The following is a 17,173-nucleotide window of genomic DNA, read 5'->3' as shown; positions in this document are numbered from 1 at the left end:
GCCAGTGCCATCATGAAATGCTAGAAGAAGCTCTATGGGCTTTTAATGGAAAGACAAATCAGAGAAGGCTTCCCTGGGGAGTGGGTATAAATGAGGAGCCAGCCTTCTGGAAGAAGGTAAAAAGAACCTTCTATGTGGACATAGATGTAAGGAGGAGGACATGTGAAATTTTTAGAGACACTGGGATCAAGTCTCCATCAAGGCCAGAAGGCTGCATTCCAGGCTGAGTACTAAGTAGCTTGAGAGGAAGCTGGGGGCAAAGTCATGTGTCAGATCATCTTTTACCTAGGAACCCAGATGGGTGAGTGTAAGCTTAATTCTAGATGCTGAGAAAAGACTTTGAGGGGTTGTACCTGGGAAAGTTGCATACCTGACTTGGAATTTTAAAAGATCATTATTTTGTAGGAAAACAGTTTGGATAGTAAATGTAAGGGAAAATGGCTATAACAGACTCTTGCAGTAGTTCAGGCAAAAGATGGTGGTATTTGGACTGGGGTAAAAAAGGTAGTGGTCTACAAAATTAAAGAGGAAAGGAAGTCCTCAGGACACAACGAGACGTGGGCTGTGGGGAGTGAAAAAGATGGGTGTCTCAAGAATAACTGCAGAATTTCTTCATGAAATCACTGTTTAGAAAGAGAGGAGAGGATGTACTGGTTGGCACATTGGAGAAAGTGCAGGTCTGAAATATCCTACAGACAAAATGAGTACTAGTAATGATTATCATTATTAAGAACACAAAATGAAATTTGTGTTTTTAGGAGAGTATTCTGGGGGACATGTAGAATTCTGAGTCTATACATAATGTATGGACTCAGGTTTGAAGGGCTTAAAGTAAGCAGGATCTCAAACATAGAGAACAATATACAGATATGTGAATATATGTGGTACCCTGTGATTGAACAGTTGTGGAGGTGAGGAGTAAAGAAGATAGAAAAATGACTGTGATGCCTTAACTGAGGGAATAAGATAATCAGCCCAGGATCATGAGAAGCATGAAATAGTGCATTTTCTTTGGGAAACTCGAAGTTTTAGATCCCTGGATCACATCTAGATAGAAAGACCTGTCAGCTGGAAATATGAATCGTATTTAAAAGAAGAATCGAGAAAGAAAGCAGCCATCAATACAGGTGGTCGATGATGCCTTGAGAGTTTGAAATTGCCCAAGGAAAGCCTGTGGTAACCCATTCCTTTTTCTACCAGAACCACCTACAATGGAAGATCTAGAGCCTCCCTTTAACATTCCATTCCAAGAGAGACTGGCCAATCAACGCATTGGATTTCCATGTCCTGCAAAAGGTATGTAATACTCAGAGATATAGTGTACATTTAATCTTGATAATGCTTCTCCCTTCTTGTTTATTAATTCAACAAATATTACTTAAGAAGTCTGATTGAGGTCCATAAATGAATGAGTGGGATGAAAGGAAATGATCATACATCCTTTTTTCCTCAAAAACCAGGACAAATGCCTGGAGTCCATCTGTTTTATCTTTCTCATCAGCCAACATTTTATGATAAGCACAATTAAAGAGGTCAATCTTTTGCTTTATTTTTTTCATAAATGCAACTTTCATAGTCACTTTTATAAGACTTTAACTCAATTTGAGTCTAGCCTCAGTGACACTTTCTGTGTATTTCTCCCATTTTTTGGTGTGCATTTATACAGGATTAAGTTCATCTTTTAAGGGTTTATTACCGTTAATATAAGATTATTAACAATATTATATTGAATCATATTGATTTTATTGGATGTGTTTTCTTTTAATTTTATGAGAATTAAATAAATTTTGAAGGGTTCAGAAGAGTGCCTGCACCTTGTTAAATAAATGCATTCTTAATACAGAATCGCATTGGTTTCCAATATTCCTTTTTGCTCTATTACACATTCTAATATAGTTGTGTCATTTTTACCCACAAGCACATCACTTCCATTCACTCTGTTGGTCATAAATAAGTCTAGGAAAAGCAGTTTTGCTCACCGCTTTCTCAGCCTTCTTTTTAAGAATTGAGCTACTCTCTTTGTTTAACAGATGATATCTCCAGAAGATTCATATGGATAGTAGAACTTCCTCCCACCTACAATATTAGGCCTAAAGTGAATTATGAAACACCATTTCTGCGTATCCTTTAGGCTGTCTGTTTGCTTTGGCAGTCTTCATGTCACATATTTTTGCTGTGTCTCATTTCACTCTGAAATTCTCATATCTAGTCAATATGATCACTACAGTACCCCCATCACTGGTCACTGTGAACTCACCAAGAAAATGCTTTGCTTACTATCATCTGAGTGTTTTGATAAAAATAGCTTTCATAAAATTTTACACTAGAAACCACAGATCTCAAGGCTGATCAGCTACATGAACCACCATAATCTCTTCGAGTATCCATGCCAGGAGAAATACCTTGAAAGTAACATAGGACCTAATGGCACAAATTATAGTCATAACAAAAGATGTATTCATTCTTGATATATTTAATAATTATTTCTAACTTTTGTAAAAAAAAAAAAAAAAATTCTTTTGAAGGGACTCCTAAACCAACCATCAAATGGTTACGTAATGGTAGAGAGCTGACTGGCAAAGAGCCTGGTGTTTCCATCTTGGAGGATGGCACATTGTTGGTTATCGCTTCGGTTACACCATATGACAATGGAGAATACATCTGTGTGGCAGTCAATGAAGCCGGAACCACAGAAAGAAAATACACCCTCAAAGTTCATGGTAAATATGAATAACAATATTAATTTAAGATCATATAAATAAGTATGTGGCCATTTTCATTTGTTGTATCTTTGAATTATTTCTTCAGTTTAGTATTATTTAGCATTGATGTGAACAGATATGTCGTCAAACAAAAAACTGGTGATCTGATTGTAATCTTTGATTTAAAATTTCACATAATTCTTTATTGTGACTTTTCATCATTTGAAATTCAAATGGAAGAAAAAGACACATAGTAAAATCCTTTGGGCCCTGAGCTGAGCCATCCACTTAGCCTCTCCAGAGGTAAAGAAAAGTTACCAGTTTCGTGTGTGTGTTTGACTTCTTGGAGACATTTTAATCATACATAAGGAAAAATGAATATATAATATTTTATCCTCTTTTTACTTATAGAAAGTACACACAGGGGCTGGGGTTGTGGCTCAGTGGTAGAGCGCTTGCCTCGCACGTGCGAGACCCTGGGTTCGATCCTCAGCACCACATTAAAAAAAATACAAATGAAATAAAGGTGTTGTGTCCAACTACAACTAAAACAATAATAATTTTAAAAAGTACACACATAGAACAACATTATACCCATTATTCTGTACCTAGTGTATCTAAACAGTCTATCTTTGCAATTATGAAATATTTATACCTCTTATGTATAGCACCCCACAGTGTGGATATACAATGATTTGTTTAACCTTTCTCTGTAAAGATGAGTATTGAAGTTGTCACCAGTTGTTTCCTATTAGTAGTAACCCTTCCAGTAAAAATTTTATACAGATGCCATATTGCATGAGTAAAAAGGTTTGTATATTTTCAAATTTAATGAATATTGGCTTTCATAGATACTGGGCAATATTCACTTCCATGAGTAGTAAGGTTCATGTAACCTAAGTTAAAACCCTTGCATTTTCAGTGTTATTTGAAATATATAGGTTCTTCCTTAAATTTATCCTGAATTTCATCCTGAATTCAAAAACCTGAAATAATAAATCAAATTTTTCAATTAGAGTTAACATTTATAAATATATTAACCAAAACTTTCATTTTATAAGAAACAAATGTTTAATTCTGACTAGCTTTTCTAGCCATCAACCATCTCAAAATTTGCCTTCTGAAGGACTTTATAATACAGGTATGATATAATAAAATGACATTTATTATAAAAATATCTGCTATGACTCCTCTCTTATTGCAGTTCCTCCATTAATTAAAGACAGAGAACACTTAATAAACGTGTCAGTGTTGGTAAACCAGCTGACCAGTCTCCTTTGTGAAGTGGAAGGTACTCCATCACCCATCATTACGTGGTATAAAGATGATGTCCAGGTAAATAGAGGCATCCAAATGTGTGTAATTTCTTGTCTCTCTGCCTGCAAAAAAATGATTCCGATTTGGATTTACTAATAGTAATATTAACACTTTACTTCAGTTGCTAATTATGCATTTCTATTAGAATTGGAAATAGCACTGACCATTTTGACCCTTAAAGGTGACAGAAAGCAGCGCTGTTCAGATCGTGAACAATGGGAAGATGCTAAAGCTCTTCAAAGCCACTGCAGAAGATGCAGGACGATATTCCTGCAAAGCGATTAATATTGCAGGCACTTCTCAGAAGTACTTCAATATTGATGTACTAGGTAAGGAAAACATTTTTTGAAATATTATGATTCAGATGCACTTTTGACATTGTGCGGAGCTGACTATATGACAAAGTAAAGAGAGAAAAAAATGAATTGATAGGAGAAATCCCATTTGTTTCACTTTATCATTATTTTTGTCTTTAATTTTAACTGGTACTATATGATACAGAAAGTTGTATTACTTAGAATACAGAGATACCTTTGAGTCATATACCCCAAAGTATCACATACCCCCAAAGGGTACTAGCTTGTCTAAAATAGGAAATTATTACTTTTACCAGTATTTCCTGCTCATCTATAGATGAGCAGGAAATACTGGTAAAAGTAATAATCTACCTGGAGATAGATGAGCAGGAAATACTTGCCTGGGAAATAGTTATAGATAAGTAGTGATTTGTGTAAGTAGCTATATGACACAGAGTGTAACATATGTTCTCATTCTGAGAATGTCTGTAGAAGCTGCTAGGCGGCCCTTGAACTGAAGAAGGTGGCAAATCCATTTCTCTGCATTCTAATTAGTTCTTACAACTCAATCATTCCTGACTGTAATTCAGGAAAGAGAAATCTGAGAGCAGGGAAAGAATGCTGAGATTGGAAAAAGAATTTTGAGAGTGGGTGTCCACTGTTATAAATTAGGATATAAAATATTTTAATGGCAATCATAAATTTTATAATTATAGTTCCTAAAATTATATTTCATATTTAAAATTCATTTGGTAGTAAAATTATTTTCTCCTTTTCCCATATTTTGCTCATCAAAATGGACCTAGAATTTCTGAGTCTCTAGTAGAAGTGAGATCTAGAAATGATACTGCTTTAAAAGCACTCATAAAACGTTAGTATTCATAAACTGCTGCAACATGAAAATGATTCCTCTCCTTAGTTGCTTCAAAGCCTGAAGCACATTGCATTTTCCCTCCAAGTTACCATCTTTATATTTAAGGATAGGCTATATAAACAGATTAAGTAACTCTTATCACTGTTGTCACTGGCATTATTTCTCTCGGTGTTCATTTCCTCCTTTGACTTTGAATTCCATCTGGGTGCTGACTCCCAAACTTTTATTTCCAGCTCAGATTTCTCTCCATTTAAGGATAAATGCTCAGGCTTCTCCATGGTATTTTGACCTGAACTTCTTAGTTATATATCATTGAATGCCTTGGTGGTTTATCAAACAGAAAGTTCCCGGTGAACCTCTATTCTTGTTGTCTTCGGGGTCCCCTCATGGTGACCTGCACGTCCATCCATCTACTTGCCTCTTCCAGAACCTTGGACTCATCCTTCATACTATCCTCTCCGCAACTCTTGAAATCTTCCTATGTCCTGTCATGTCTGCTTCCTAATTCTATGTTATCTGCTGGCTTACCATTCCACTGTGACAACATAATTCATTTATAAGGTGAATTAATGTAATAAATAGCCCCCTAACTGCATCCCTGCATCCACTCTTTACCACCCTAATCCATTCTTCATTCAGCAGCCAGTGTGGTTTTAAAACACATGTCTGATCACACCCCACTCTTTCCCTACTGAAACCCTTTTAGTGGCTGGTCACTTTCTGTATATGAACACCACCTTAGCATAGTGCACAGGGGAGGATTGGGTAGTGAGAGAAATGTACAGGAGCTCTTTAATAGGCTTCATCATTCCAAGAATAAAAACTAGCATTTTTTTCATGCTATATCTCATACCTAGAGTCCTTTAAAAGAGACAAAGGTAGACATGACCATATGACATGTAGAATTTAAAAATTAGATGGCTATTGATTATGCCATTCATTATCTAAAATACTTAGCAATAGCATATTATATTATATGAGTGTCATGGTTCACATTCTGAGCTCCTCCTTCACATAAATTTAATATTCCCTTAAATAAACCCTATACCATTGTGATTCTTAAAATTGTCCTTTAGCAGATATTTCATGAATATACTCCTATATTTAAATTTAACAGTTGGGTACTCAGGTGTAATGAGAAAAGGGATTGAGATCTTGTTGAAATACTATAGAAATCATTGATTATCTGCTTCTTTTCCCCAGTTCTTTGTGCTAAATCATAGATTTTCATGATAAAATGTCTTTGTTCAAGTTCCACCCACCATAATAGGTGCCAGTTCCCCAAATGAAGTCTCAGTTGTCCTCAACCACAACACCACCATTGAATGCCAGGTCAAAGGCACTCCCTTTCCCGTTATCCACTGGTTCAAAGATGGCAAGTGAGTATCTTTTCTCTATTTGTTGCAAGGGTCCAATGGATAGAAAACACGTGTAAATGTGTGTGGATTTTCCCCCTCTTAATTACTTTCTCATATGGAATATTATTAAATGAGTATGAAGAAAAACCAGTGTTGCTCAAAAAAACAGTCTTAAAGTCTTGTAATATCTTTTATTCTTATAAAGCTCTTTATAAATGTTGGGACTTTCTTTTAGAAACATAGAGGAACTTAAATTTATTGTACACTAAACATCCTCTGTCTGAAGACTAACAGTGAAAAATGCAAGATTCAAATGCAGAGATAGTTTTTTTCCTTTGCATGGGATTGAGTTATTAAATGGGAAAAAGTTCTTATGACAGAAAGACTGATACCTAAGCTTGTTCTATATCTGAGTCAAAAGGAACCAGAGAAAACCAATCACATTTCCCAGACTGCAAGTCTCCAGGGCTTTGCCTGGACTGAAATGATCCATGTTGGTCTGGAAGGTTATTTCGCACAATGTGGTTGTAGTTTATGGATTATTACACTGAGAGCATTATTGTACTAAAGCTCAGTTCAAAAAGTTAAGATTTACAGTACCTGAAATAAAGGATTGTATTCATATTTTCTATAAATCAGCAAGAAAGACAAACAGCAACATAGAGAAACATATGGGGGTATGAATAGGCAATTAAATATGTAGTTAGGCAATAATCCTGTTGAAAGATTCTCACCCTCAATAATCTGATGAATATAAATGAAATATAATTTTGTTTTCCACAAGTCATTATTGACACAAAAAAGGCTTGAAGAATCTAGCATTGGCTAGAGAGGGCGATTAGCATAAAGTATTCTGATGACAGAATGTTGATTAGTACCTTGAAAGGTAGTTTGTTGATAGCTATTAAAATTGCAATGGTAATGTGCTGTGAGGGAGTAATTATACCTTCAGTACCCACGAGAGGAAAACAGTCATGCATGTCCACAGGAAGGCTCTTTGAATAATATTCATTCATCACTGTGATGGCAGAAAGTGAAAACTGAGTAAAGCCCAGCATTAGGGGAACAGGTTGATAACTCATGGCAGAGTCAATATTATGAAACACTGGACTTTGCATAACAAAAGTATCTCCATAACGAATGTGATAGAGTGAAAAAGAACAAAAGCATAATACCATGTATGCATTTAAACTTCAGATTTCTTTGGAAATATATTTAGGTATGAAAGTGTTTCAAAAAACATGTGGAAGAAAAATAAGTGGTAAGACATTAGAAAGAAGACTCACATTGGGGTGATAGTTCAAAAAAGAATTTTTCTCATATGATGCTTATATTATTTTGTTTAAATTTTATACTATATAATTAGCAATAAAACTGTCATAAATTTAAGTAATATACTATCAAGATGATGGTAGAACTATTGGCAAGGCAAACTAAAAAATAATAAACATAATAAAGAACAAATAAGAATGGACGAATGAATGAAATAAATAAAAACTCTATTTGAATTCTATTAATATTATCCAAAAAATATAAATTTGAAATGGGAAAGCTTTTTAATCTCAAAGTGATAATTATCTAACTTCCTTTAGTAAAGTGGTTTAATCATTTTATTCTTCTGTGTAGGTATACTACATTATTACATTACATTATTGTATTTTTACAGTCAACTTTGATTTACATTTTTAACCTTGTACTATTTAATGATTTTCAGTGTCATTAATAAGGGAGGAAGTCTGGGGAAATAGAATATACCTATAGAATAAAGTTATATTTTTTTCTAGGCCATTGTTTTTGGGAGATCCCAATGTTGAATTTTTAGACAGAGGACAAATTTTACGGGTGAAGAATGCACGAAGAAGTGACAAGGGACGCTACCAGTGTGTTGTGTCTAATGCAGCTGGCAAACAAGCCAAGGATGTAAAGCTGAATATCTATAGTAAGTGTGGCTTTTCTCATGATTTTGTGGTTATCAACCCTCATTGTAAACTGGTAAACAGGTTTACGCTACCGTTCACTGCTCCTCTTTCCCATATGGGATACTTGGGAATGCTCCCTCCTTTTAGAGAAGAAAGAGCCTGTCTTCATGTATCTCAGCTGGAATGTCACATCCATTTTTAATGCATTTTATCATTAAGTGTGGGTTTATTCAAGTGGTTCAGTGATTTTTTTTTTAATGTGCTCTCACTCATGAGGTTGAGAATTTCCTCTCTGGCTGGGAGATACATAGATCAGAGGCCTGTTTCCTTGAAGGGGTAGAAAAACTTCAAAAGTTGTAGGGCTATATGAAATGCAGTGAAGCTGGCAGTATGCAAATAATTAACTTGTTTTATTTTCAGTTTTATTTGGCCTTCATCCTGACCACCTGGTAATATTTTAAAAGCCATATGTTTGTGCTACTGTTTTCTCCCAGCCGTGTCTCCACCAGAAATAGCTCTCATTTTCACTAAAATTTTCAACATCTTTTGAGAAAGGTGACTGTCAAAGTCATTTCGGTTCTTATGAAGACCAATAGTGCTTTTCGGAGCTCACCTCACTGTCTGTCTTCTCCCTTTCCATAGTGTATGACACGCAGGCGTGGTTCAGATTTTTTTCAGGATGTCACCTCCTCACGGGATCTTCCCAATCCAGAGCAGTCACCTAATGGCTCTCTATTACATTGTAGTCCTTCATTCTCTTTACTGCACTTACTGTTGGGAAGTTGTTTAATAATGAATTTGTTTACTTATTAGCTCCAAGGAAGCCAAATGTTATCAAAACATGCCTTTGTTTTGCATGCTCCCTATTTTCATTTCTAGTATACAAATTATCTCAAGCAATATTGGCTAAATGCATGAATGGTCTAGTAGCCCAGTGTCCAATGTGGTAGTCGCTAGCCATAGGTGGCTGTTCAGTGACTAGTCCAAATTGAAATGTGCTGTAAGTATACGATTCACGCCAGATGTCAGAGAACTCATATGAAAAAAAAGATATCTCCTTAATCATTCTGCATTGATTATGTACTGAAATCATATTTCAAATACATTGGACAAAGTAAAATATTTTATTAAAGTTAAAATTATTTAAATTAATTTCCTTAGTTTCCTTTTCTACTTTTAATGTGGCTACTAGAAAACTTGAAATCATACATTTGGTGTGCATTGTATTTCTGTTGGATTGCACTTGCTGAATAGTTAATAAGGACTTGGGCCTCTAAGACAGACAGGCTTGTGGTTAGATCCAGTGTCTGCCATTTACTAGTTTTGTGCTTGAGATAAATTTCCTCAGCCCTTCAGTTTCCTTGGCCATATAATGGGGATAATAATAGTGCATACATAGTAATGTTATTGTGAGGATAAAATACTAGTTACCTTATACATGGATTACTGGGCTCATAGTAAGAGCTCAATATATATTATTCAATTATTAATTTAGTGATTGCATTGTCTTAAAACATATATTGTCTAGCTTGATTTCTATATTTTAACTGCATTCCAAATCTCCCTTTTTAAATGTTAGTGTCTTTATGTAAAGTTTGAATAGCTCTCTTGAAATAAACTATTTTAAGTTTAGGTTTTTAAGTCATTTATGTCAATAAATAGAAACTTATGAAAGAAATCAGTCATGAAAAGACATCTATGTCTCTTAAAAAAAAAAAAGGGGGCCACATGAAAGCTTAGCTCTACAAACGTCCAAGTTATTGCTGCGTAAGACCCAGATGTCTAAAGAACAGGTCCAGTCTTTTCCCCGAGCCATTGAGTAGTCTTCTCTACACTGTTGTGATGTCCCCAAAGTCTGTGCTGAATGCACTCTGGTGATTCAGTAAGACTCCTGTTTCTATGGAGCTTGGGTCCTTTATTTCAGATGCTCTTGTTCAGTCTGTGTGATGCCCTCAGGCGCCCAGAAGAGAGGGCTTCTTGGATTGTCTGAGATGAAAGGCATTGTTATCTTGTGAAGTTTGGAGTTTTAATTTCAGGAAATAATGCCATTTCCTTTCTAGCAAGCTCTCTTGCACCTCCAAGTGGGTAACCTTAAGTTCATTTCGTTTGTGTAAATACCTTTATTCTAGAAATGAGGGGGAAAAATGAAACAGAGGTCGTATTTTGGCTAACTGAGGAATATGTATGTAGATTTCAGATTGTGTGTATGCCTCACACTAAAATGATTCACTTATTTTCCTTATTTATGCTCTGGTATGAAGATAAGCAGATAGGTTAGTGCACCTTCCAGGTAGAAATAAACATTATGTTTGAAGAAGGAAAGAAAATAAGAGGAAAAATAAGAGATGGAGGAGAAAAAAGAAAAAGGGGGATAAAGTTGTAGAAAAAGAAGAACTTAAAAAGCTTTTAATAGCTAATGAGGAGACTGTGCAAATTAACAACTTGTAGTTCAAGGCAAGACTTCTTAACCTGAGGCCCATGAATGGGTTTCAGAGATTTGAGAGCTTCCCTAAATTATATAAAAGGCTTTGAGTGTATACATGGGCCCATTTTATTAGGCAGTGTATTCATAACCTTTATCTGTACCATACTCCCTCAAACAAAAGTACAGTTCTCTGGCAAATATGAGTTATAATGAAACAGGAAGTGAAATATTTATTTGGCAATTTAAGCAGTGGGTGGTATGTTGTTCTAGTATTCATTGCAAAGGTTCTCTGAGTAATTTTTGTCAATTTCATAAACATAAACCATTAAAATAGAGGCTATCCGGTATAAATGAATTTCATTTTAAAAACATTCAGGAAATATAGGGATTTGTCTGAATCTGTGTTTTGTTCCTTCTTGTTTTGGTTCTGCGAATTGAATCCAGGGGTACTTTGTGACTGAGATACATCCCCAGTTCTTTATTTGTGACAGCGTTTTAAAAAGTTGCTGAGAGTCTCACTAAGGTGCTGAGGCTGACCTTGAACTTAGGATCCTCCTACTTCAGTCCCTGAGAGACTCTGGTATTACAGGCATGCACTGTTGCACCTGGCTGAACCTATGTTGATTTCCTTACTGTATCATCCAACTAATTAGGCTATGCAGCTGCTTTAGACAATTTCCACCAAAAATTTAACATGGATTTATAGATTAGCATAGGACATAAATAGTCTCAAATCAAACAGTTTAAAGCCTGAATAAAATGCACTTTCTTAGCATTTCCAAATGTTATTAATTTTTTTGTAGCAGAATTTGGCAAATCTTTTTTAAAAGAGCAAGGTAGTAAATATTTAAGTTCAACAGACCATGAGACAAAATCAAGGATAATCTATAAATAACTTGTATAATAAGACAAACAAATTTCTACAAAATTATTTATTGAAAAAATTCCGTCTTATTGATATTTTTTAAAATTATGCTTTTTAATACAGCTCTACCCAAGGGAGGAATGGAATTATTTTTGTGTGTGAGGGGTTAACATTTCACTTAAGTGGAATTCATCTTTTAATGGAATCTGTAATGAAATTTTATCTATTTCATCTTTGAAAATGTCTTTTCACACAGATAGGTACTGCCTAATACTGATATCAATTCACAAGCATATGATTTTAATTGAGCATATTCATTGCTTGGAAGACATTACAGAATTCTATTATATTCATCTCTCGATGTTTGACTTTCCGTGTGTCATTATACAACCAGTTTGTCCATTCCATTTGAAGATTGGATTCAAAAATTGATGAATTTTGAACATGGAAACTTTTTTTTTTTTTTGCATTTGCATCAAACCTTGCAAAAATAGTGGTTTGAGCTCAGAAAATACAATGACTGTAAATCTGTAGGGACATCAAGATGTCATTCTTTGTTGGATATGACTTGTGATTAAAACAACTTTATGACTGCTGTCGTAGTACATTAAGTACTATGTGATTTTAGGTTGAATTCATTTAGAAATATAAAGTTTACAGAAAAACCAATTTCTAAAACAATTTGGTGTTCAATAATAATGTTTAAGAATTCTTCTTATTTAGAAATAATGCAGCCTTAGCCCTGAGCTCAAAATCATAATAAAATATTACTACTACCAAAGCGTAGCGGTGTGATGGTCAGGTAAGCTGGGACATTCAGTTTTCCTTCCGATGAAGGCCAGGGAACTCGTGATGTTGTACTTGATGAGAGCAATTAAACTACACCATCAACACTACTGGTTAATGAACACATTGTTATTTGCACGAAGTACTTTCTGATAAATGACACAATGAATAAACAGACTTTTGACACCCTGCATTTTAATAGGCTTCTTAGATTTCCTGAAGCTATTTTTCATACACTCAAATTTTTACCACCATTAGTTGTGAAAAACTTTAGCAGAGTCCACTCCAGATTGTGTAATGAATTAAAATTTCCCCAACTTCTCTAAAAATATTTTTGTCAATAGTTTTTCCACACAGACCATTCTTAAAGGCTCATTTTTCACTTTCTTATAACTTGGCATTGACCTCTCAAACAGGAACAACATAGTACTATCAGTAATATCTGTTTGCTCATCAAAACTTGAGAATTCTCTTCAGAAAAAAAAAAAGAGACTATTATTATTGTTCCCAGCATCCTCAGCTCTTCAGTTCTTCTCACTGAAAGGCTGATAATCTTTAATAAATTGATTTTTCTCTCGATATGTTTCTTTAACTGCCACAGTCATATTTGATTTAGTTAAGTTGGCATTGGTAGACAGCTTTCTCTGCTTGGCTAATAGATAAGCCACTTAGAAACTTACTCTGGCTATAATGTTATATTTGACTTCATTTTTGTGAAGAACTTCTGCTATGATGAGACATTCCATTTTGCATTTTCTGATAAACTGTTGCTTTCCTTTGAATTGTGACTACTCTGACTGCTTAGTCTACTCATATTTATTCTTTTAGAACAGCCATAGTGCTATTACAAAATAAATACAATGCTGTGCCATTTAAGTTGATAACAAAATAGTCCACACTGTGTGGTGTGCCTCAGTGCAATAGTTGAAGCCCACTCTTCTATTCCATTCTTATTTTGACATGAGGATATGCATTGGTAATAAAATAGCACAGCATAGTGATATGCATTGCACTTGGAATGCTGTAAAGTTATAACTGTGTCACTGAAATTTTTCATAAGCTGAGTAGCAGCAAAAGCAATGAGAACACCACATGGGTTTTTGTTGCCATTGTTGAGCAAAAGTAGCCATGGAGAGTATGAGTGTGACTGTGTTCCAATAACACTTTATTTTTGGACATTGAAATTTGAATTTCTTATTAGTTTTACCTGTCAAAGGTATTGTTAGTCTTTTGATTTTTTTTCCCCAAATCATTAAAAATGTAAAAATTATTCTTAACTAGGCATCTCCTTACCTACAGGGGTCATAGTTGACCGGCCCATGAACTTTAGTAAACCACATTATAGAAAATAATCTCACAGGCTAGGGCTGTAGCTCAGTGGCAGAGCGCTTGCCTTGCACGTGTGAGACAGTGGGTTCCATCCTCAGCACCACACAAGAATAAACAAATAAAATAAAGGCATGCTGTCCATCTACAACTGCAAAAATAAAAATAAAAAAAGAAAATGATCTCATTGTCAAAGTGTAATATATCATGACTTAAATTATGTGAGGAAAAAAATGTGTGTTAGTTTGCTGATTGCCAGAAAATATTAAGGTATACCAATCAGCATTCAGATCTTATTTTCTAACATCCTTCTCCACTGAAGAAGAAATGGTTGATTCTAGGGCTGGGGAAGGAAATATACACAATGAGCCTGAAGCATGTAGTGTAGGATCATCAAGTTTAAAAAATGCTAAAAACAATGATATGTGTATGTCAATGGGGCATAGCAACCAACTAAACAAGCTTTTAATAGCCAAAGCTGGATAAATAAATGTAGTATTAGATTATATCCCATAGTAGAGAATAAGCTTCTTTGAGTTCATATTGATATAAATAAACAATTCATTCTCCTATACAGAATTCCAAATAATTTCTATAGATATTCCCTTAACAAGACATTAGAACTGCAGTCTCCACCTGGTTTGTGTGGGCTGGAAATATTGACCCCCTTCAGAACAATGTGGAAAAGGATTAAGTTTATGATGGGTAAATCTGACCATCACTACCTTCACCAGGATACCAAGGTTAACATCATCAGTGATAAGTCATGTTGATAGCTGTGCTGTTGATGTGGCATGAGCATGGAGCTGTTCCTCTGTGGTCTCTCAATGCCCACAACCCTAGTGTCACCATAAGAAAACTATCCTAATATTTAAAACTTTATTAAAATTATGCCAAGATACTCATAGTTAGGCACATGCCATTTGATTACTTTAAAATTGTTGCAATTATAGCACGATCCCGGAACTACCATGTTAAGAACATGTAGCAAAGATAAAGCAACTTGAGGTATTGTTCTAAAAGCAGTCTTCATTTGGTGACAGAGGCTAGGAATGAGGTTGCTGGGTTATGGGAAACACACGTGAAGCTAACTGGATGAGTGCAGTTGAATGAATGGATTGTAGCTCAAAACAAACCACTTAGACCTTATGTCATGGGAAAGGTCATGCAGTTGTGCCACATCTGAGATTATTTGCTCCCATGATCAATTTCATACTATATCTACATTAGGTGAAATTTTATTTTGTTTTGCTGTTTGTTAAATATAGCTTGCTTAGTTACTCTAATATGATCTATTGGACTTAAATAAGCTCCTGAAATTGAATCTGTGACTTACTGTTTTACTGAAATCTAACACCCAAAATGGGAGTAATAGAGACTGTTGTGACAAGACTGTCAACTGGTTTCCAGTAAATAATTCACACTTAAATTTGTATTTACTTGAAACTGGTTATTTGAGCATAGTTAGCATTTAGGATTTCATTGCAGATGCTGATCTTAGAAGATTTGTTTTTATCCTAAAATCTTTTGTAGTTCCACCTACTATCAAAGGAGGGAATGTTACCACAGAAGTATCAGCATTGGTCAACAGCATAATTAAACTGGAGTGTGAACCCAGGGGACTTCCACTGCCCACTGTTACTTGGTACAAGGATGGCCAGCTCGTCATGTCCAGCTCCCAAGCACTTTATATCGACAAAGGACAATTTCTTCATATTCCTCGAGCGCAAGTCTCTGATTCATCAATATATACATGCCGTGCAACCAATGTTGCTGGAACTGCTGAGAAATCATTCCGTGTAGATGTCTATGGTAAGGAAAAATACATCCTTTAATTTGGTACCTTTCTACCTATGCTTTTAATATGCTGACATCAAATTTGGACACTAATAAAATCTTGGTGGGTTTGTTTTTTTTTTTTTCAATGTGCATGGATAGACTTTGGAAGAATGTGTTGTGATTTTGAAAAAATGTTTATCAGTGCTAAGATGAGCAAGAAGTGGTACATTCATTCAAACAACCTAGGTCCATGGGACTTGGAGCATCTAGACCATTTGTTCTTATGGAATAGTTAGGACTAAGATCATTCTTCACTATTTGTCCTTTATAAACCCGACTGTACAGAGTATTCCAGAAGAATTAAAGTAGTTGCAGATGAGCTGAGCCAAGAAGTTCTTCAACAGCTTAGAGGGAGATGAACATGTAGGTAGTTACTGTGAACCCACTATGTGAGAAAAAAAATCTCCCCTTTATTTCATTAGAATGTATTTTATGATTGCACAAAGACTTACCTGAAGGATTTCTATTTTTCTACCTAGTTCCTCCAGTGATTGAAGGTGACTCAGCCACACCATTGACTAAGCAAGTTGTTATTGCTCATTCATTGACATTGGAGTGTAAAGCTGCCGGCAACCCTGCTCCAGTTCTGACTTGGTTAAAAGATGGTGTACCTGTGAAAGCCAGTGACAACATCCGCATAGAAGCTGGTGGGAAGAAACTTGAAATCACAAGTGCCCTAGAAGTTGATCGGGGACAGTATGTATGTGTGGCTACCAGTGTGGCAGGAGAAAAGGAAATCAAATACGAAGTTGACGTCTTAGGTAAATAAGGATGCCTCTGCCTGGATCCTTAGGTTCACAGCAAAACCTGATTAGGTTATTAAAGACCTTTTTGTGCAGTAGTAAAACAGTCTAAGATAAAGTCTAGCTGTTTGTTCAAAGCTAAGCTGCACATTACCCAGAGGTAGATCTGTCATCAGAGTCCCATGATCAAGAAACTCGCATAAATCTTCCACTAACTTTGGTATACTTTTCATTCTTACAACTATGACAATATCTGATCATGGTGAGCCACAGACACTGTTTTCTCATGAGCACTGTGTTAGACGACAGGAAAAATTCTCTGGACCTTGGGAAGTCATCTTGCAACCTAAAGTCTCAGTCTTTAGTTGTAGATTGAAGTTTTTTTGTTGTTATTGTTTTGTTTTTTTAATAGTTGGCCCAATAAGAGGAAATTCCCTTCTCTTGTTCTTATGAAAATAAGCAGTTTAAAATAAGAATTGACTTTATATACACATGGCATCAGTAGCACCAAGATACCAGTTAGAGAAAAATCCATATTGCGTTGTAAATACATTCAGTGACCTTGGCAAGTGTTTGGTATAAAATGTACTTACAGTACATTTCAAACCCCGCTCATGTATCAAATTGCTATGATAGTTATCAACCTTCTAAACTACTACATAGTGTTGTGGATGTGACAGTGGTTTTTTTCTTGTGTGTATTTCTTCACGTTACATCCTTGCT

General features: G+C 35.3%; 1 protein-coding gene across 2 annotated transcripts in view; it reads left to right on the top strand.

Moving 5' to 3' along the window:
* Hmcn1 (hemicentin 1) overlaps positions 1-17,173 on the top strand; it is a 385,362-nt gene that overhangs the window by 217,230 nt on the left and 150,959 nt on the right. For both annotated transcript variants that reach the window (XM_027934946.2, XM_071600213.1), the window contains 8 exons: positions 1,201-1,296; positions 2,526-2,720; positions 3,907-4,037; positions 4,201-4,348; positions 6,442-6,568; positions 8,332-8,486; positions 15,402-15,680; positions 16,187-16,468. In XM_027934946.2, coding sequence (XP_027790747.2) covers positions 1,201-1,296; positions 2,526-2,720; positions 3,907-4,037; positions 4,201-4,348; positions 6,442-6,568; positions 8,332-8,486; positions 15,402-15,680; positions 16,187-16,468 — 1,413 coding nt within the window. The remainder of the gene's footprint in view (positions 1-1,200; positions 1,297-2,525; positions 2,721-3,906; positions 4,038-4,200; positions 4,349-6,441; positions 6,569-8,331; positions 8,487-15,401; positions 15,681-16,186; positions 16,469-17,173) is intronic.

The sequence above is a fragment of the Marmota flaviventris genome, chromosome 12 (assembly GCF_047511675.1).
Source record: "Marmota flaviventris isolate mMarFla1 chromosome 12, mMarFla1.hap1, whole genome shotgun sequence".
NCBI classification, from domain to species: domain Eukaryota; kingdom Metazoa; phylum Chordata; class Mammalia; order Rodentia; family Sciuridae; genus Marmota; species Marmota flaviventris.
Note: the sequence above shows the minus strand (reverse complement) of the source record. Positions and strands in the feature narration are given on the sequence as shown.